Source organism: Barbus barbus (assembly GCF_936440315.1).
Source record: "Barbus barbus genome assembly, chromosome: 27".
In the NCBI taxonomy this organism is placed as follows: Eukaryota; Metazoa; Chordata; class Actinopteri; order Cypriniformes; family Cyprinidae; genus Barbus; species Barbus barbus.
In genome coordinates this window covers 17,449,977-17,470,316 of record NC_136755.1, presented here as the reverse complement: position 1 = coordinate 17,470,316, position 20,340 = coordinate 17,449,977, and the positions used below count along the sequence as shown (strand labels likewise).

General features: G+C 36.4%; 4 protein-coding genes across 4 annotated transcripts; 3 read left to right on the top strand and 1 right to left on the bottom strand.

Moving 5' to 3' along the window:
- The first annotated feature begins 698 nt into the window (after positions 1-698).
- Positions 699-8,386, top strand: LOC306847185 (double-strand-break repair protein rad21 homolog A-like). The gene is made up of 14 exons (XM_079380993.1): positions 699-820; positions 2,065-2,252; positions 3,222-3,351; positions 3,431-3,530; positions 3,634-3,740; positions 3,887-4,096; positions 4,185-4,310; positions 4,388-4,519; positions 5,451-5,674; positions 5,977-6,130; positions 6,219-6,364; positions 6,459-6,623; positions 6,917-7,000; positions 7,109-8,386. The coding sequence occupies exons 2-14, from the start codon at positions 2,109-2,111 to the stop codon at positions 7,298-7,300; spliced, it is 1,914 nt and encodes a 637-aa protein (XP_079237119.1). The 5' UTR covers positions 699-820; positions 2,065-2,108; the 3' UTR covers positions 7,301-8,386.
- Positions 8,387-8,456: 70 nt separating this feature from the next.
- Positions 8,457-10,942, top strand: LOC306847183 (transcription termination factor 3, mitochondrial-like). The gene is made up of 8 exons (XM_079380991.1): positions 8,457-8,516; positions 8,837-9,068; positions 9,153-9,305; positions 9,372-9,561; positions 9,761-9,908; positions 10,086-10,157; positions 10,248-10,409; positions 10,671-10,942. Exons 4-8 carry the CDS (start codon positions 9,416-9,418, stop codon positions 10,863-10,865), a joined length of 723 nt encoding a protein of 240 aa, XP_079237117.1. The 5' UTR covers positions 8,457-8,516; positions 8,837-9,068; positions 9,153-9,305; positions 9,372-9,415; the 3' UTR covers positions 10,866-10,942.
- A 769-nt stretch (positions 10,943-11,711) lies between these two features.
- On the top strand, positions 11,712-15,612 carry LOC306847391 (cytochrome b-c1 complex subunit 7-like). The gene is made up of 4 exons (XM_079381318.1): positions 11,712-11,754; positions 14,005-14,073; positions 14,202-14,368; positions 14,765-15,612. The coding sequence occupies exons 1-4, from the start codon at positions 11,736-11,738 to the stop codon at positions 14,840-14,842; spliced, it is 333 nt and encodes a 110-aa protein (XP_079237444.1). The 5' UTR covers positions 11,712-11,735; the 3' UTR covers positions 14,843-15,612.
- A 52-nt stretch (positions 15,613-15,664) lies between these two features.
- On the bottom strand, positions 15,665-19,911 carry LOC306847612 (leucine-rich repeat-containing protein 14B-like; the record flags this gene model as incomplete). Its single annotated transcript, XM_079381655.1, is given in 4 exon segments — positions 15,665-15,980; positions 16,055-16,102; positions 16,104-16,409; positions 19,007-19,911. Coding segments are annotated over 4 exon segments (1,575 nt in total).
- Between the last annotated feature and the right edge of the window lie 429 nt (positions 19,912-20,340).

Genomic DNA, 20,340 nt, shown 5'->3' with positions numbered 1-20,340 from the left:
ACTACACTTTTACTACAATAAAACCGTGGTAAATTTTCTTAAGCCTGTAGAAATGCTTTAATGTCTTGTTGTCTCTCGATGGTAAGTTTTGTTCACCACCATATTGGAACAAAAGGAATAAAATTATTAAAATTATCAAGATCTACAGCAGATATCAATATGCATTAAGCTTATGTTTATTATATTCATAGTGCTTAATTCATCCATCCAGCAGTTAGTCTGAGGCAGCATTAAATTGTAGGCTAATCCGTTACAGATGGAGTGTGACCACCATCTTCTGGACATTAAATTCAACTAACTTTGTAGTTATTCATCAAATTAAATCGTTTGGGTAGCTACTTTATATATTTACAATATTTTCGTTGTTTTAAACCAGATGTTAGTTTGAAGAAAAAGCAGCGCTGATAGTCTCAATCAGCATTCTCATCACTGTTATTAACATAAAAATAACAACTTGTTCTTCCAGAGGAAATTCTGCCTTACTAAATAATAGCCCATTTTAATGTCTGGCTGAGCGTTTGTCTCAACTATAGCCCAAAAAAACTGGAAATGCAGCTGTGCGGATTTGTAATCATCAAAGTTGCATTTTGTTTTCATTCTTTAAATTTTTCATGTACACGAACTGCCTATTTCTGTCATGCATACAGAATGAGCATTAGTTTCCCTCATTAACATCCAGCTCGTTTTAAATGAAGCTCACGGCGGGAGGGGGGCGTCGCCATTTTGTTTGTTTTAGTGAAACTGTACAGTGGGAGGAGGGTGAGAAAGGTACCCTAGATACGGTTGCTAAATACGGAAAGCTACGATAGGACCGTTCCGCGTAAGTACTTAAGGCGAAAACATAAACAAAACTGCATTGAATTGCATGCATTGGAATCATAACCATTCGATTTCGTCACGCATTCTCCCTCTCTACACCAGCGGCAAATGACAGACAGACGCTGTGTAACATCAATTATTTACCCTATCACTTAAAATGTCTTAATTAGCGCAAAAATGACTTGTGTGGAGAACGCGTTCGGCGTCTTTGCGCATGCAAAGCACTAGGAAAATCCGCACATGGCGCGCGCCGCAGTACAAATTCTAGGCAGATGTTGATCTCGCGACAGCAGACCGTTAGCTTGTTAGCTTTTCTTTTAGCTACAGACTTCCAAAACGTATGTCCTTTCTGTTACATTATTAACAGTCATTACATTATCATACATTTCATATACTATTAGATATTTTAATAACACCATTAGGAGCTGAATAATAAAAGTGCAGGGGTGGGTTGACTCGGTATGGTCACAGTGCATTAGTCAAGGGTGCGCATCACACAGGCCCCGTCACACACACATCTAACGTTATATGTACTGAGGGGATATTTTGGAAAACGTTAACGTTACATCTAGATAATTATTTGAATTTAAAAAAATTATAATAATTTTAAAATTCTATGTTAGTGTGTGCGTTTTCACCTTAGTACAGTTTTTACATTAAACATTCAAGCAGAACATCTAACATATTACTAGTAAATTCTTAAAATGTTATGGCAAGCTATAATTTATTTCACCAAATAGAATTGCTAAAATTATGTCTTTAATCTAATCTGAAATTCATGAATGAATTGTTAGTCTTTTTGACTGAAACGGTTTAATCAATAACACACGAAACCATATTGTTAGCAATTAAATGAAATTACATTGAACACCCTTAGAAACTGCATGTTGTTATGACAAAAAGAAGTTATTGAGTGGTGTTTTTAGATTTCTGTGAAATAAATTATTTAAAAGACCTGAGTGACACTATTACCTGCATAAAATGTTTTTAATGAAATTCTATTGTTTGGTCGGACTGACACAGTCAGTTGTGTTGACACACAAACTCCAAAAAACAGCAGTGTTTTGATACCACTACAGACCCACAGTATTAAAACATTTCAAGGGCATTTCAACGGTTTATCTGCATATTGAGTTGGTACAGAGAAAAGTGGTGTGACATAAAGAAAAAAATGATAATAACTGTTTATTAATTAAAAATAAAAAAAATAATTGTGCCTAACACCATTGCCATTTTATTCTGCAGGTTCAGCGTCCCCCACCACCTCAGTGTGAGAAGGTGCAGGGACGATGTTCTACGCCCACTTTGTCCTCAGCAAACGTGGGCCGCTGGCCAAAATCTGGTTGGCGGCCCACTGGGATAAGAAGCTAACCAAAGCACACGTGTTTGAGTGCAATCTGGAGAGCAGTGTAGAGAGCATCATCTCTCCAAAGGTTAATAGATTCTCATGAAATCATGCTGTTCAGGTTTATTTTTGTCCATTTTTCTTGTGGATTGCATTTTTGGTTTTTATCATTTTTGAATGCCATGGCAGATCTTAAAATGCTTTGCAGACCTGTTTAGAGTAATAGTGCTGTTCATTTTGTAGTCTAAAAAACCTAGATTTCAAGTTTGAGGTTTGACTAGTGGTGTTTACGTCCACAAATTATTGTTTATATGAACCCTGAACATTGCAATCCGATTCACATATTTGTTTACATTTTATAATCCAATTGAGAAAATAGTCTGATTTAAGCATTCACATGCTTAATTTCTTCCTGTGGTTCAGATTATTTCAGGTCTACACTAGTGCTATTTTGGTAATATTGAGATACTTTTTATATATATTTTATTTTAGTTTTAATTTTTGTATTTTCTGTTTTCTTAATTTTAATTAAAGTTTTGGTAAATTTGTTGTTTTGTCATTTTTGAATATGTCTATATACTTTTTTTTATATTAATGTCTATATCCTTTTTATTAATTTCTAATTAGTTGTTTTAGTACATCACATATAGTACATTTATTTTTATTTCATTTCAAAGTTTATTTTATTTAAAAAAAAGAAAAAAAAAAATTTTAGTTTAATAACCCTGGTCAATCAAATCAAAATTTTATTCAGCTCAAGCTCAATCAGATGGATTGAAGTGTTTACACAAAGTCATTTCTTTCCATCAGACACATCAATCCGATTATAAACTGAATATTTGTGGGCATGTAAACATAGCTACTTTAAATTGTGTTTAAAACAAATCATGAAAATCTCTTCAATGACGGTCACAGGCCTTATTTTACTCATAAATCAAAAAGCACATTTATAAAAATCACATTGGAAATTCCTTCTTGGATGGCTTTCAAATTGACATAATGACTAAGCAGCTCTATAGCAGCTCCATTTATTTATAATATTTGCTTAATTTGATAGGTAAAAATGGCTCTCCGTACGTCTGGTCACTTACTCCTTGGCGTAGTGAGGATCTACCACAGAAAAGCCAAGTACCTGCTGGCAGACTGCAATGAGGCTTTTATTAAGATTAAAATGGCTTTTCGCCCAGGTAAGTTGTGGCTGGACTACATAAGAAGTTGGTCCTGTTGTACTGCAAGAGATAATATATTGTGGACTGTGTGACACAGGTGTGGTCGACCTGCCTGAGGAGAACCGTGAAGCTGCCTACAACGCCATCACATTACCTGAAGAATTTCACGACTTCGATCAGCCTCTTCCAGACCTGGAGTATGTTCAGATTTCAACTTGCAGATATCAAAGTCTAAATGTAAAAATTTAGTTAGACTTGCATGCAGTCAGTGTTGACCCTTCGTTGTGTTGTGGATTGCAGCGACATTGATGTTGCTCAACAGTTCACCCTGAATCAGTCGCGTGTGGAGGAGATCACAATGCGAGAAGAAGTAGGCAACCTCAATCTGCTACAGGAGAATGATTTTGGTATGGCATATAAACATCCTCTTTATGTTTGTAAAATTTTTTGTCTTATGTTTTTATGTCTTTTTATTGTTTAAATTGATCATGCACACACCTCGCATTGTCCTCATACAGCAGATAGTTTATACCCAACACATTTTTCTCGACAGCTGATTTCGGGATGGATGACCGAGAGATGATGCGAGAGGAAGGTGCATTTGAAGTGGACATCATCCATGGAGCGTCTGCGTCTAACCTGCTGCTGGAGTCAGAGTCAAGTAGTGGACAGATTGCTGACAAGTCCAATCACCTAGAGTATGACCAATACAAAGATGACTTTGGAGACAACCCTATGGAGAGCACAGAGGGAGGCATGCTGGGTAAGAGAGGCATCCGCAAGCACCTTATAAGTTAAAGCTGCATTTACAAGCATCTTGAGACTGAACTGGCTACTTCCTGTTCCTACAGTGGACAAGCTGCTCAGTACCGAGGATGGAGGTGGTATTTTTGATGACCCTCCAGCCATCGCTGAGGGTGTGATGATGCCCCAAGACCACGGTGGAGATGATGATGATGATTTTGACAACCTTTCACGTAAGAATGCATATAACATCATGATATGTATTTGGTGCTATGCATAATAATTAAACATTTGGTATTTTGTTCAATAGCCGCAGGAGGTCCAGATAGTCCTGATTCTGGTCCTGTGGAGCAGCTGCCCACCATGACAGACCAGACTGAACAGACCACCCTAGTCCATAATGAGGAGGAGGCTTTTGCTTTGGAGCCCATCGACATTACAGGTGAGCCAGAACAAAGAAATAGTAGTAATAAAATAATCTAGCTGACTGTCGTGAATTACATTTTGACAAAAAAATTATCAACAAATTTTATTGTGTGCCACATTATTTTATATGATTAATATCTAAATATAATTTTTAAAATATATTTTATGATTTTTAATTATATTAATTATATAAACATTTATATTTATGATTAATTAATTATATTTAAAACGATAAACAAGTGACAATTATTGATGAATGTTTAGCTGTCATGGAGTTATTTTATAGTTATTTCCATCTGTTATTGCACATTATCCTAGTAAATTATTTTTTGTCAAATTTGTTTTTTTTTTGCTCTGTTTTTGTTTCTGGCATGCATAATAAGTTGATGGAGTAAAATGTAAAAGTATGTACATGTTTATTAACGAAAGAAACTTTTAACAAACAGTTTATTGTTTTTTTATGTGCCATAATCCATTATCTGTGGTGAGGCATGACAGGTATAAAAATTGGCAGGACAGTTATAAATCTGAAAAAAAAAAATAATAATAATCTGTTCTACATTCAAAAACGTCCAACCAAAAAATAAAATGTTGTCATAATTTATTCACCCTCCTGGCATCCAAAATTGTATGTATTTCTTTATTCTACTGAACAAAAGAAAATATTTTAAAGAATATTGATAACCAAACAGTTTTGGTTCCCATTGACTTCCATGGTATTTGATTACCATACAATGGGAGCTGAAACTGTTTAGTTGCCAACATTCTTCAAAATATTTTCTTTTGTGTTCCACAGAAGAAAGTCATACAGTACATGTTTGAAATGTTTTGAGGGTGAGTAAATGATGACAGAATTTAAATTTTTAGGTGAACTTTCCCTTTCTGCCAGTGCACCTAAACATTTTGAGTTATCTTGTCATCAAACCATACTATTAATATATTATTAGTGAAGGAAACCAAAGCAAAAAGAAAGAGGAAGCTGATTGTGGACAGTGTGAAGGAGCTGGACAGTAAGACCATCCGTGCCCAGCTGAGCGACTACTCCGATATTGTCACCACTCTGGATCTGGCTCCCCCTACCAAGAAGCTGATGATGTGGAAGGAAACAGGAGGAGTGGAGAAGCTCTTCTCTCTGCCAGCTCAGCCCCTCTGGAACAGCAGACTGCTCAAGGTCAGGACAGATCTCTGGAACAAGCTGTGAGACATTAATACAGCCTTTAGTGCAACAAAATACATAAGTGGCCTTGGATATGGCTGTTCTTGGGCAACAAAATAAGTTTTTTTTATTAGATTTCTGTGTATAATTATGAGTAAAATAGGGATTTAATCTAATAAAACAACTTATTTTGACAGTTTTTTGTAGTCTTGCCATTAAACAATGTTGTTTCCCATTTAATTGCTACACAAATTTAGTTTATTAGAAATCTTCTCTAGTATCATCAGTCCTAAGACCAGCTCTATCTCTCTGTGCAGATGTTCACACGCTGCCTGACCCCTCTGGTGCCCGATGAACTGAGGAAGAGAAGAAAGGGTGGAGAAGCAGACAGCTTAGATGAGTTCCTCAAAGACCTGGAGAACCCTGAGGTACCACGAGAAGAGGCCCTGTCTCAGCAACGAGACATCATTGGTAAAAGAGACTGATTCATATGGTAAATATTTGAGGACACTAAGATTTCACAAGTTTGTCACGGATGCTCATGTTTGGCTTTTTGCAGACCAGACCATCCTGGAGGAGCCCAGTGTTCTGCAGGCTTCAGCCATGGAGGGCAGTCGCACAACCCTTGATGAATCAGTCATGCCTCCTCCATCTGGACCCCGTGGACAAAAGCGCAAAGCTCAGGACACAGAGCCTGCCTTACCTGTGAGATTTTAAATTACAGATTTTTAGTGTGGGTTTTTTGACCCCACTGTTTGTGCTTTTTTTTTATTCTGTGCTTTCGCTTGTTTTCTCACAGATGCTGGAGGATGATCGTTCCTCTATTGTGTCCGCACAACACGTGAACATGCAGCAGGTGGACATTCCACCTGAGGAACAGGGCAACATCTCACAGTTCATCCCTGAATTCGACCTGATTGGAGAGAAGAGCAAAGAGAAGAAGGATGATGAGGAGGAGGAGGAGGTGATGAGGCTTTAACAACCACAAATTAGGATCAAGGAGCTAAATTAGAATAACTTTTCAGCACTAAGCATCATAATAGTACAGCTGTTTATGCCCAACTTCATTTTTAAATGCCCAGTTTTGTGTATAAATTTTAATTGTGCTTGTCCTGTATTTTTTTTATTTGCATTTGGATTTTTAATTGTTCAGTTATTATAATTTATCATACGAGGCATGTGATCGTCTGAGCACTGGTTGCACTTGATTCCCGTCAGATCGAGCCACTCAGTTCATTCTGAATTTGTGTTTAAAAGGACGAGGAAGGTCAAAGCGGAGACCAGGATCAGGAGGAGAGAAGGTGGAACAAGAGGACGCAGCAGATGCTGCACGGTTTACAGGTTTGAACATGCACTTCATATCTTGATAAATAAGATCTGTTAGGGCATATTTTCTATGCATATTTTTTATGCATAATACCTTCGACTGCTTCTTCTTACTTTCCACAGAGAGTCATTGCTAAGACCGGAGCAGAATCGATCAGCTTGCTGGATCTGTGCAGAAGCAACAACAAGAAACAAGCAGCTGCTAAGTTCTACAGCTTTCTCGTGCTGAAGAAACAGCAGGCAGTGGAGCTCAGGCAGGACGAGCCCTACAGTGACATCGTCGCCACCCCTGGCCCCAGATTTCACATTATATAGACTTTTATGGTCAACACTGGCAGATTTTATTGTTTTTAATCGTTTTGTTTGTATATAATGTGTTATGTATTTCTGTGCATGTCCTTTTCATGGATACTACATGTGCGTTCCGTCTCACATGCAAAAAAAAGTGCTTCTTTTAGCTGCTTCTCAATACAAGCATGCACATTGGACTAAAAACTAAATGGTTCTGAACTGTTCTGACCTAGTTGAGGTTACAAATATAATGTTTTGTTCTCAAACTTACAGAAATGCTTGTCTTAGAAAACAAATGGTCTGAATGGCGGTAGGTTTTCATAGGAAAGTACAAATCTAATTGCGATCATTGACGTGAAATTGCACAGCTGGTGCCACTCCATTCGCTTGTTGTGCTCTTTCAAAGGCTTTGAGCCTTCAGTTTGTACTCTTTAATCACGTTTTCAGATGCATCGGTTTCATTATTTAATGTTTACTGTTGTTTTGCATGCTTTGAATTACATGCAACATACATGTTTACTTTCATGAAAGTATTTGCTATGGCTAAACATAAAAGAGTAACATTTTAGCTGCTCCAATTTCATAGTTTCTATGTTTAAAAAATATATATTTAATGAAGTTTTGGCCTACAGCATGTTGTTTTTGTTTTATTTTTTCAAAAACCTACTACTGTAACAACACTATGTCCTTAAATTCTCCCTGAGCTTCAGTGTTGTGAACATTTACACAAAAGTAGCTTGTCAGCTAGACAAGCATATAACATAAAATGTTATATACTGTGATATACATTTGTTAAAATAATGTTGTGTCATTTGTTGTAAAGATCATTTTTGTAATTGTGCGAGCACTTTTTAAAACAGTCCATAGGGCTTTGGTTTTCTCAATGGTGCCTGTGACAACTCTGTTTTGTATATGACAATAATTAAACACAATCTGTTATAGTGCAGTATTTAAATGCCTCGCAGTCTGCTTGTTTTATTCATATTGGAATAAAAACTACTGAAATCAATGTTCTTACACATTACGTTATTTGCCTTTAGCCCTGACTTGATACAGCCGTGTTATGTATTTTTTGTAATAAAAAGTAATTAATAAATCCCTTTGTCCCTTGACTGAATTGATTATGCAATTATTCCTCCGTGCGTTTAGGGGGCGCTGAGACCCAGTGTATTGCGCATCACCAGCGAACTGCGAAGAAGACTGGAAACAACAGCAGTTTGTATGCTTCTACCGAGAACAGGTAATGTCATATTTTTAAAAGATGTCAGCTCTATAGTAGATATATATCTATATATATAGATAGATATATAGTAACGCTGTGATACAAACTGGATCTTTGCGCCGTGTATAGAAGATTTAATAATGTTACTGCTGTAATGACATTGAATGGAGTCAATACTCTCAGTCACATTAAGTTTGTATAGAAATGTATATTAGTTACTAAATCAAAATAATATATTTCCACAACAACACACAATAAGAATTAGCATCATAACGCACTGTTGTTGTATATTATTCCATCCAGGAAGGCTCTGGTGAGTCGTCATGCATGTTTGTCAGCGGTGTGTGAGTTTGTTATCTGCAGCTCTCCAGCAGTCGACACGCGCTCTGCATCAGCGCTCACATCTCACACTGCTTCCGCTCAGCACCAGACACACACTCTCACAGAGACACAGCACACAGACATGGAGACACTTCACGGACCACCAAGCTGCTTCGCCAGATGTCTGTAATAAGATTGATCTTGCGCAGAAAGAGGTTGTGCCATTCAATTCTGACGTGCATCGAATAGGTAAGTAAAGGTATGTATTCTACCTACTTGCTTGTGAATCCCTGATTGAATTGTCATGCTCATCATCTGTCTTGTTTTCTGTAGATTTGGATGCAGCTGTGCATCCTTCACCGCTTCAGGAAATCAGCGAGGAGGAAGCAGTCCAGATCCAAGTACCTTCTGCCCTTCCACCAGAATCTTCCACACTCAGACCTTATGTGGATAAATCAGAAACTCTCAGCAAACTGGTTCAGCTTGGTGTGTCTCATATCTTAAGTAAGTTATGTTGGATTATTATTGTCTAATCTTTTGGTCATTTTCCAGGTGTCAACCTCTGGAAACTAGAACAGAGGCCCAATGTGGGTTCCATGCTGGTTAGACTTGACTTCCATGCCGATGTTGCACCCAGACTACTCTTCATCAAAGATCTGGGAGTTGAAGAGTCTAAACTGGGCAAACTGCTCACCAATAACCCCTTCATTCTCACAGAAAGCCTGGACAACCTTGAAGCCAGGTCAGAAAAAGAATATATGCGCATATAAAATACACTGTAGTGTAAAACTTTTACAAACTAATTAGCAGCTTTTAGAAAGATGTGATCTTTTGCGTTGAAACGTCTTTCAGGATGCTTCACGGTTAACATTTTGATCCTTAAAGTAATGTGACATTATATTATAAAGGTTACATTATCTCTTTTGTCTGTTCATTTTAAGGGTGTCCTACTTGAAATCAAAGAAGTTCAGTAAGCAGTCTGTGGCTGCTATGTTGAGCAAAGCTTCATACCTGCTTAACTTCAGTGTTGAGAGGCTCGACAACTGGCTTGGATTTTTTCAGAAGCAGTTGGGACTCAGTGCTGAGAAGGTGAAGTAGAATTACATATATTTTTTATAGAACAAAAAAGAATAACTGCTTATAAATATTTGTTTGTTTGTTTAAACCAATAACGAGGTGGTTTTTACCTGATTTTCATACTGGCCTTTAGCATTTGCAGAAGAGCTACATTTACCATGAGTGTTGTTGTCATGATTTTTGCTTTAGACCCGAGATGTTGTGACTCGCCTACCAAAACTACTGTGTGGCAGTTTAGAGCCAATTAAAGAGAATCTAAAGGTCCGACACTTTGTTGATTTGTTTTTTCTTCATTATATTTTTTTTATTGAGATATTAAATGTGACAGGAATTCATATTTCTCTCATCCAGGTTTGTGAACTGGAGTTTGGATTTCGTGGAAATGAAATCCAGCATATTGTGACCACAGTCCCTAAAGTTCTAATAGCCAATAAAAGAAAACTCACCCAAATATTTGACTTGGTTCACAACACCATGGATGTTCCACACGCACTTATTGCAAAGTTCCCACAGGTACATATTAATGGTTTGGTTCGAAGCCCTATGAATGCAAATGCAGTTTAGTTTATTTATAAATGTATAGTTGTGATTGTATGTACAGATATAATCATTTAACTGAGGCACTTTGCATAGTATTTCTCTTCAACCAGATAAGAGAAATAACTGATGTATTAACTGTTAAATCTAAATGTTCCATGTAGTGTAATGTGCGAGTTTACTTGGTACTGTGCAACATGCTAATTTGTATTTATTTATTTTTTTACTTTCTCAAAGGTCCTTAATGCCAAATTCCTTCGCATCCGGGAGCGACACTTGTTTCTAGAGTACTTAGGCCGGGCTCAGTACCAACCATCTCAACCCAACTACATCTCCTTGGATCGCTTGGTGTTCTTGCCTGATGATGTTTTCTGCTCAGAAGTAGCATTAACCACTCTTGAAGACTTTGAAAGATTTCAGAAAACCTTGTAGATGTACAGAATAAATGGAATTATGTTTAATAGTTGGGTTGTATGAACATAGTTTTATAAATAAACATTGCAAAGTTAAATTGGCTATAGTACCATTTTATCTTTTGTCCTGTGATGATATACTCCATTTTAATAGAGTATATCATCACAGGACAATGACCCTTGGTGTACTTGTGTAAGTCAAATTACACAGCTCTAGATCTAAAAACTAATTTGCCACATATAAATTTTAAGCGAAAAGCTGTCAAATTCATGCTTTTTGTCCGCCATTTTTTAATGTTATATGTTGGCAATAATGTTAATGTTCATTTATTAATCTCAGATTTAAAAAAAAACACACACACAGGAAGTAACTTTAATTTAATTTGGGCCTGACAGACCTCTGTATTTTTTTAACCTCTGTGATCTTCCTTAAGAGAGGAAGATAATATCCTCCACACCTCAGATACTTGAGGTGAAGCAGAATTATGTTTTTAAATATTAAATCCTCCTTGTATAAGAAACACAAGGAAATTAATCTGATGGCAAGCAATCCAGCTTTTGGAATTTGTTCCGCCAGTCCTATGGAGAAACATGTTGATGCAGTGGCTTAAAAGTTGTTGATTATATTTTGTATAGGGACTAATCTTAACCAGTATCAGTCCCATAAATATTACAACCTCCTAGTATAAGGGGGGTAACAATATCAGGTAGTGTCAGTGAAGATTATGCGATCAGATCAAGAAGAATTATTAAAATCTTTAAAAAAAAACAAAAAAAAAAAACAGTGACAGCCAATGACCCCACGCATGCTGAGAAAAACTGATTGCGTAATCACCGGACAAGACGTCACATATCCCACAATCCTGTGCGACTTTCCCAGTGAACAGAAATGGCGTCGAGGGCACCAGGTAAAATGTTATTTGTGAGCGTTTTGGGAAATTGCGAGCGTATGGATTTGTTGCCCTCGTTCAAACGAGTTATTTTACCATCTGTCTGATTTCTGTGCTATTCGAATGGCCGTTTATTGTCGAGGTTGTTAGTTTTGTCATGTAAAGCACTGATGTCCTCTACTGTGTGTCCCCGTCTGCCCGTTACCACTCAAAATATGACTATGCTCTGTTTCCATCCCAACGTAACTGTCCATTTATGTCCTAATTATTGTAAACGATGCATTAGGAGGACGAATGAAATGCTCCGTGATTCAGTCATTGATGGTTCACCGGGAGTAACGTTACAGGCGGTTAACTGAATCTCATGTCAGCTGTGACGTGTTCATCAGTGATTTTTCTGCTATAATAACCCTGTTCCCTCCTGTCATAAGCTCCACATCCGTTAACCACAGCAGACGTTTAAGTCAGGTTGCTTTAAGGCAGGGTTCCTCAATTAGTTTTCGCCGAGGGTCGAATTCTGCCAGTAACACCAAGCCAAGGGCCACTAACCTATTATATATATATATATATATATATATATATATATATATATATATATATATATATATTCTGCTAAATGACAAAAGTAAAGAGTGTAAAGACCATCAACTCTACCGTGCGACTCCACCAGACAGGGACACCGGCAAGGGATAGAAGTATCGCTTTTTATTTTAGTTTTTTAATTTATATGTTTATTATTGAAATGTTGTTATATGCATGTCAATTTTATTTAATTTCTTTATTTTCTTAAATATGTGGGTGTATAGTATTTATAGAGTTGTAACTTTTAGTTTTAGTTACTTTTTCTTATTTGTAAGTCGCTTTGGACAAAAGCGTCTGCTAAATGACAAAAGTATGTATGTATATTTTGTCCAAAGCGACTTACAAATAAGAAAAAGTAACTAAAACTAAAAGTTACAACTCTATAAATACTATTTAAAAAAAAAAAAAAGTACTGCAAATCAATTGAACTTTGTGTCAGTACGTCATAAATAGAACGAGTCAGCAGTTTTCTGTCGGGGATTTGTCGCTCAGCGCTGCATCCAGTGTAGACCAAACCTGCATTAATTAAATATGAATAAATTAATGAATAAATAAATATATAAATAAATGTGATAATAGGAAAATAAATAAATGAATAAACGACTTGATAAAATAAATGATTAATTTGTAATAAAATTAATTTTTGCCCCCTTTATTTTCTGCTTTTAGACATTTATACATTTTTAAACATTTTTTTTTACTTTTATTTTTTCACTAATTCTTTTTTTAATGTATTTTTATTATTTATACATTTATTTTTTAATATATTTATGCATTCGTTTTTTTTAGAATGATTTATTCCAACATGTATTTATTTTTAGATTTATTTATTCATTTATTTTTACTTTTCCGTAAAAACATGTAAATGAGGAAGGTGGTCCTTGTGTAGCTTCAGTGCATCATTGGTTGAGAGCTCACGCGTCGCATCGTCAGGCCAGCTAAGCGATAGAGATGAGTTTTCAAAGAAAATAGCGGCCTGACGATGCGACGCGTGAGCTCTCAACCAATGATGCACTGAAGCTACACAAGGACCACCTTCCTCATTTACATGTTTTTACGGAAAAGTAAAAATAAATGAATAAATAAATCTAAAAAATAAATACATGTTGGAATAAATCATTCTAAAAAAAAAATGTATGCATAAATATATATAAAAAAATCAATGTATAAATAATAATACATTAAAAAAATAATTAGTGAAAAAATAAAAGTTAAAAAAATGTTTAAAAATGTATAAATGTCTAAAAGCAGAAAATAAATTAAGGGGGCAAAAATGCATTACAAATTAATATTTATTTTATCAAGTCGTTTATTCATTTATTTATTTTCCTATTATCACATTTATCTATTTATTCATTAATATATTTATTTATTTATTCATTCATTTATTAATTTATTCATATTTAATTAATGCAGGTTTGGTCATCCATATATACTGGTTATAATAAGTTCTATTGTATTTTGTTGCGCCGCGCTGCTCGCGACCTGTGTAGACACGATGCAAGTTAATGTCGCTGCGTTTGAATTTTCATGCCACATTATTTGAAATGAGCGCGGTCCAAACATTTTTCTCTCGCGGGCCGCCTATTGAGGAACCCTGCTTTAAGTGACACTCACTGATATTAAGAAAACTTGCTTCGTTACTTATCTCTAATTTTGGTTATGTATATTCTTGTCCCTGTACAGCTGCAACCAGCAGGCTCTTGGTGGGCTTCAAGAAGTGGTACTACAATGCATGCGGTTTCAACAAAATTGGTACGCAGTGCTTTCTCTTTGCCATGTAGACAAAGCATTGTTTAGAACTTGTTACCTTCATGGACTGATATTTACATTGAAAACAACTTACAAATGTACCAATTTCTGTGTCATTACATGTCATATAGGCTTGATGCGGGATGATACCCTCCACGAGGACAGTGATGTGAAAGAAGCCGTCCGTCGGCTCCCAGAACAAGTTTACAATGACAGAATGTTCCGTCTCAAGAGAGCTCTGGATCTTTCAATGAAACAGCAGGTTCTTCCCAAGGATCAGTGGACTAAATATGAGGAGGTGAGAAAGCATGTCAGCTGAATATATTCTAATTTTACCTGCTTTTTCTTTGTGTAGGGTGCATAAATACATATTTTTATGACCCAAAGATTTTTAGACAGTGTTCCAGTTTTTTTTTTATGAAAATTTATTTGTGATCAATTGACTGAAAAAAAATTCCCATGTTTTGTCATGGAGTTCAAACATAGATTGTAGGAAAAGCATGCATGTTGCTCTTTTTCATATAATAAGTGACACAGTGTCTTCAAATGAAAAGTTTGTGTTTGAGAACGTTTTTCTGTATTTTATTCACCTGGGTTTGGAAAATACAAGAGATATGTAGTTAACGTATGTGTTTGTAGATCTATTTAAGCCTCTGCTTCAAATGTTTTTCACAATTAATATCGTTCTTTGTAGGATGTGCATTACATTGAGCCCTATCTGGAGGAGGTTGTTCGTGAAAGGAAGGAAAAGGAGGAGTGGGCAAAGAAGTAGGATGAGTGTGAAGAGACTGAAGCGCCTCTTTGGTGCGATGTCTGGTGTCTTGTATTTAAGAGAAAATGTATTCTGTGATGAGTCCCTATACTTAATAAAATTTCCTTTCTGACATAGCTTCACGTGCCTGTTCCCCCCCCCCCCCCCCCCCCCCCTTTAAATGGAAAAAAGTCATGACAGTTTTGTACAGTCAATTAATTTTTCAAAGACTGTTTACAGTAGACTCCAAAGATAAGGCCATTTGTTTAAATACAGACAATAAATGCACAATATACAGTATACAAAGTGACTAACAGATTTTACAAGATAAGTCAAATTTCATAACTACAGTTTACCTTAAATAGTGTTCACTATTCATCAGTTACAAAAGTACAATCACACAAATGAATCATGTTACACAATTACATGCCTATGTATTATTTCCTTCACATGTGCTGTGGATTCTTTAGTCACATTAGCTCTTTAAATTTATGTAGAAAAAAAATGTAGAGAGATTATTTTAAATATGTAATGGCATTCAAGTTTTATGAACATGTCAGTGATCCCAATACTGGTACTGAAATATTCAGTTATTAATGCTTTGAATAAGTGTATGTTATGCATTAATTATTCTAAATGCTTTATGGAAATATTAATCGCATCTATTATTGCATTATTTCCTCCGAGTTTGGAGTTGGTAAGATTTTTATTTTCAATTGCTCAAGGCTGCATGTATTTGATCAAATACTATGACAGTAATTTAAGTTTAATTTAAAATAACTTTTCTATTTGAACATGTATTCATTTTATTCCTGGGATAGCAAAAGTTAATTTTTAGCACTCTCACTCCATCAGTCTTTGCTCTCTCTGTTGGGTAACACTGTTGACTGTGTCAATGAAGTTTCCTATGACACTGCTGAAGGAGTGTAGCATGGAGACTCCCAGCTCATTGCTCGTCTCATTGATGTCAGGATCATAGGCTCCAAATAATGGCGTGCAGACTTCTATATGTCCTTTTCCCTCCCTCGCTAAGATACCAACAAGTTCAGTCTTGGCTTGTTGGAACTTCTCCATGTCATAATGTTTCAGCGTCCTATCATCCAGTGGATAGGTTACACCTTCAGGATAACAGTCACGAGGGACAGGCAGCTCAACATATCTGAGAATGTAATACAATGAAATTACAACTAAAACAACCAAATAGATATCAGTGAACACATGGTTTTACTGTACCTCAATTCAGGAAAACCCAGAGCCAGCATATTGAAAAAATGGCGCAGCTGTACTCAGCGGATTACCCAGGATCTTCAATTCCTGTAGCCCATGACACGGTGTCAGTGCTTGGGTGAGCAAATCCAGTTTGTCATCATCTAGCCCACACTCCTCCAGACCCAGACTAGTGAGTGAGGCACAACAGCGATGCAGAAGCTTCCGGAAGGTGTTGGGGAAGAGGTCAGCTACCTCATGACCGCTCAGGTCCAGCTTTACTATGTGCTCACTGTGCAGGCTGTTGGCAAAGTAGGCCATGTCCACTGCGTTAAGACTGCAGTTCGCTAACTCAATACACTGCAGTGGAGTGTTCAGTGGGCTGGCAAATCAAACAGATTTGAGTTACTCAAAACAAGTGTTTAGGAATGATCTCAACATAAAGCATCAAACTGCAACAGTGCAAATTACACTAAATTCAGTTAATACTATGTTATATAATATTATGCATATTAATATTTAAAAATAATAATTTAAACTAAATTTGATAGAATTCAGCACTGCGATCTCTGAAAAAGAAACTGAGTTATTCACTTGGCAATACTTTTTTGCAACTCTACTGCACATCTAGAAGTCTCATACTAACCAAGTCTGCATTTATTTGATCAAAAATACAATAAAGTTGTAATATTGTAAAATATTATTAAAAATGAACACTTATATTTTTAAAATCTAATGTATTACTGTGATGGCAAAAGCTGTCACATGATCCTTCAGGAATCATTCTAAATAGAATGACTTGCTGCTCAAAAAAACATTTCCTTTATATTACCATTATCAATGATAAAACTGTTGTGCTGTTTAATTTGTTTTTTAGTCTTTAATGTTTATTTATTTGAAATCTTACATTATAAATGTCTTTACTGACACTTTTTATCAATGTAATGCACCCTTGCTGAAAATAAGCATTATTTTGTAATAAATTAATGAATTAAATGCATGCGCATATATATATATATATATATATATATATATACACACACACACACACACACATACATATATATATATATATATATACACACATATATATACACACACACACACACAAATCTATTGGATACAACAGGAAATTTATAGCAAACTTCACAATCCATTTGAAGTCTCGTGTGCCAAAACAAAATCTGACCCATAAGATATTAATAATAAATATTCATAAATCCCTCTGTTAATATACACCTATGAGACGTGGGGCCTTATTTATAAAATGTTGCGCAGAAACCATCCTACATTTGATCATCTCTCGAATATGCGTACGTTTGATTCATAGAATGAACATACGAACAGAAAACGCGTACGAGTCTCTTAGGATGTGAAATCTATGAATAGCAAATGATCTTGAACTTGCACGCAATTGAACGGTTTCAGCTAATTAATGTCATTAACATAAAATATCACCAATCATCATAATTTAGAACAGCGAGCTGCAAGATCAGCTTACATTAAAAAAAAAAAAAAGCTGCAATACTCCGACAATAAAAAGTGCGTACATCTGCTCAGACCCTGACGTGAAGCTAAGCACTTTTCCACGTTTTTATAAATATGAGCGCTGGCGTGGATTTAAGCGTACGCACACTCCGAGATCAAATCTGTGCGTACGCTTTATAAATGAGGCCCGAGATGTTTTGACTGCTATAAGACACGTGTGCTGCTGTTTACAGTAAATATAGAACATTTTGGCCCGGTTTCACAGACAGGGTTTAGACTAAGTCAGGGTTTGGCCATAGTTCAATTAGGACATTTAAGTACTTTTTATAAACATTCTTAGAAGAAAAACATTACTGGTGTGCATCTTGAGACAAAAAGGCACTGATATATTTTAAGATCAGTCAGTGCAAGTTTATTTCAGTTGAAACAGCTCAGATTTACATTTTAGTCTAGGACTAGGCTTAAGCCTTGTCTGTGAAACTGGGGGATTGTGTTGCCAGAGTCATGTCCTGGCCTACTTCAGGTTTGCAATAGGACAGCTGTCTGTCTAACAGTCACGCAACAACAACAAAAAAGAGCCATATCCGAACAACAGCAACATGCTAGACAACATGGCTTGATATTAAACAGTTGATTAGACTGTAAAACCGTCAAATAAGGGTGTCGGATCTTATATTTAAATTAAAAAGATACCTTATGGTAACTACCATCCAAAAGGCTGGGGTCAGTAAAAAATCTTTATCATGGTTTCCAAAAAAAATATTAAGCAGCACTGTTTTCATCCATGATAATAAGAAATGTATTTTGAGAACCAAATTAGCATATTAGAATGATTTCTGAAGGATCATGTAAAACTGAAGACTGGAGTTAAAAAAAAAATTCAGCTTTGCCATAATCACAGCAATAAATACATTTTTAAAATATGTGACCCTGGACCACAAAACAGTCATTTTTTTAAGCTTTATAATTTTTTTAAGATTTATACATCAATGGAAAGCTTTTTAATTCAGCTTTCAGATGATGTATGGTTTTTTTAGGACAATATTTGCCCGAGATATAACTATTTGATAATTTGGAATCTGAGGGTGCAAAAAAAAAAAAAATCAAAATATTGAGAAAATCGCCTTTAAAGTTCTCAAAATTAAGTCCTTAGCAATGCATATTACTAATCAAAAATTAAGTTTTTACATTTTCGGTAGGAAATTTACAGAATATCTTCATGGAACTTGATCTTTACTTGATATCCTAATGATTTTTGACAAAAGAAAAATCAATAATTTTGAGCCATACAGTGTATTGCTACAAATATACCCATGCTACTTATGACTCATTTTGTGATCCAGGGTAACATATATCAAAACAGAAAAATTATTAATATTGAATATTAAAATTAATAAATTGTGTTAATATATCACAAATGATGAAATGATTTAAAAATGTGTAGGAGTTTAAATGGCAACTGTGGTCACATTATGGTTTTATAGTCTTTACCTCAGCAGTTTCCTCAGATGACCTGTAAGTGTGGAGAACCCCAGATAGAGCTCTCTCAGCTCAGTCAGTTTGCTCATCAGCTCACCCAGAACTCCCATGAGTCCCTCGTCCTCCAGAGCCAATCTGTGTACATTCAAAGCCTGTGCAGGAAACGTAAGCGAGCGCAGCTGTGGGAACTTCAGCTGAGAGAGCAGTACCTCAATGTGTGGAGCCTCCAGATGTACATTGTGCACAACTTCCAGCTTCTGCAGGCCATGTGATTCCACCATCTTCAGAAGGTAAAAGAGGTTCCTGAGGCTCAGCGAGTCCACACGCAGACCTACAAAGTTCAGTTTTAATGGGCAGTGTCTGCGCAGCAACAGAGCCTGAGCCACCACCTCATAGTTCCGTCCAGTAACAAATGCATCCAAGCGCACATCTACCTCCACATCAAACGCTGATGGTGCTGCTTGGCCGGCCTGCATGGACACCATAGTCTCGTAGCACATGCGGGTAAGCAGTTCAGTTCTTGCCCAGCGGCCAAGAGTCCGTCTACAGGGACAGACCTGGTGTTCTATGTCTTGCAGACCTATTAGATCCACCACACGTAACATTTTTGCATACGTGCTTGGAGCTTGAAGCACATAGTCCCTCTGACCTGAGAGAATGGCCTCCAGACAGAGCCTGCAGGCGCGGGACGTGAGATCATCTGGACAGTCGACTGTGCTGCCCAATAGTTTGCGCAAGTTGAGCTCTGTCAGAGGCCACGTCTGGACCAAGTCGTGGAGCATTGTGGCCTCCTCATGCAGATAGCTGGCTTTGAAGAGGATTGGGTAGAGATTGTAAGACAAGCAATGGAGGTTCTTACACGCATTTGAGCCAGTTTGAACGAAGCCCTCGGCTGCTAGGAACTTCAAGCTCTTCATGGCTGTGTTTGTCAGCTCCCAAGATCAAGGAATCTTCTTAGAGCTGTCAGCCTTTAGGAGATATGGAGTGTTCCTTCTGCTCTCTTTCAACCAACAAATATATGTGCGTCAACCCAAGAAAAGAAGAGTGCTGATTGAGACATTGAGGAGGGAAGTAGTCGAGAGGGGGTTAGTTATTTATAGAAGCAGCTGTCTCAAACTTTCATGACTAACAGGCAGAGGTTAAACAGCAATTAGATTTTGGACGGCTGGAAAGAAAAAAAGAAGACTTACCTGTGACAAACGATGGTTACATTCTGTGGATGTAGGAAAAATCTGGTATTTTCTGGGTCAACCTTTGAGAATTGTATTAAATTAAGTAATCTGACTAATTACGCTGTAAATAGGATATATTTAAAAAAAAAAAAAAAAAAAAAAAAAAAAACACTT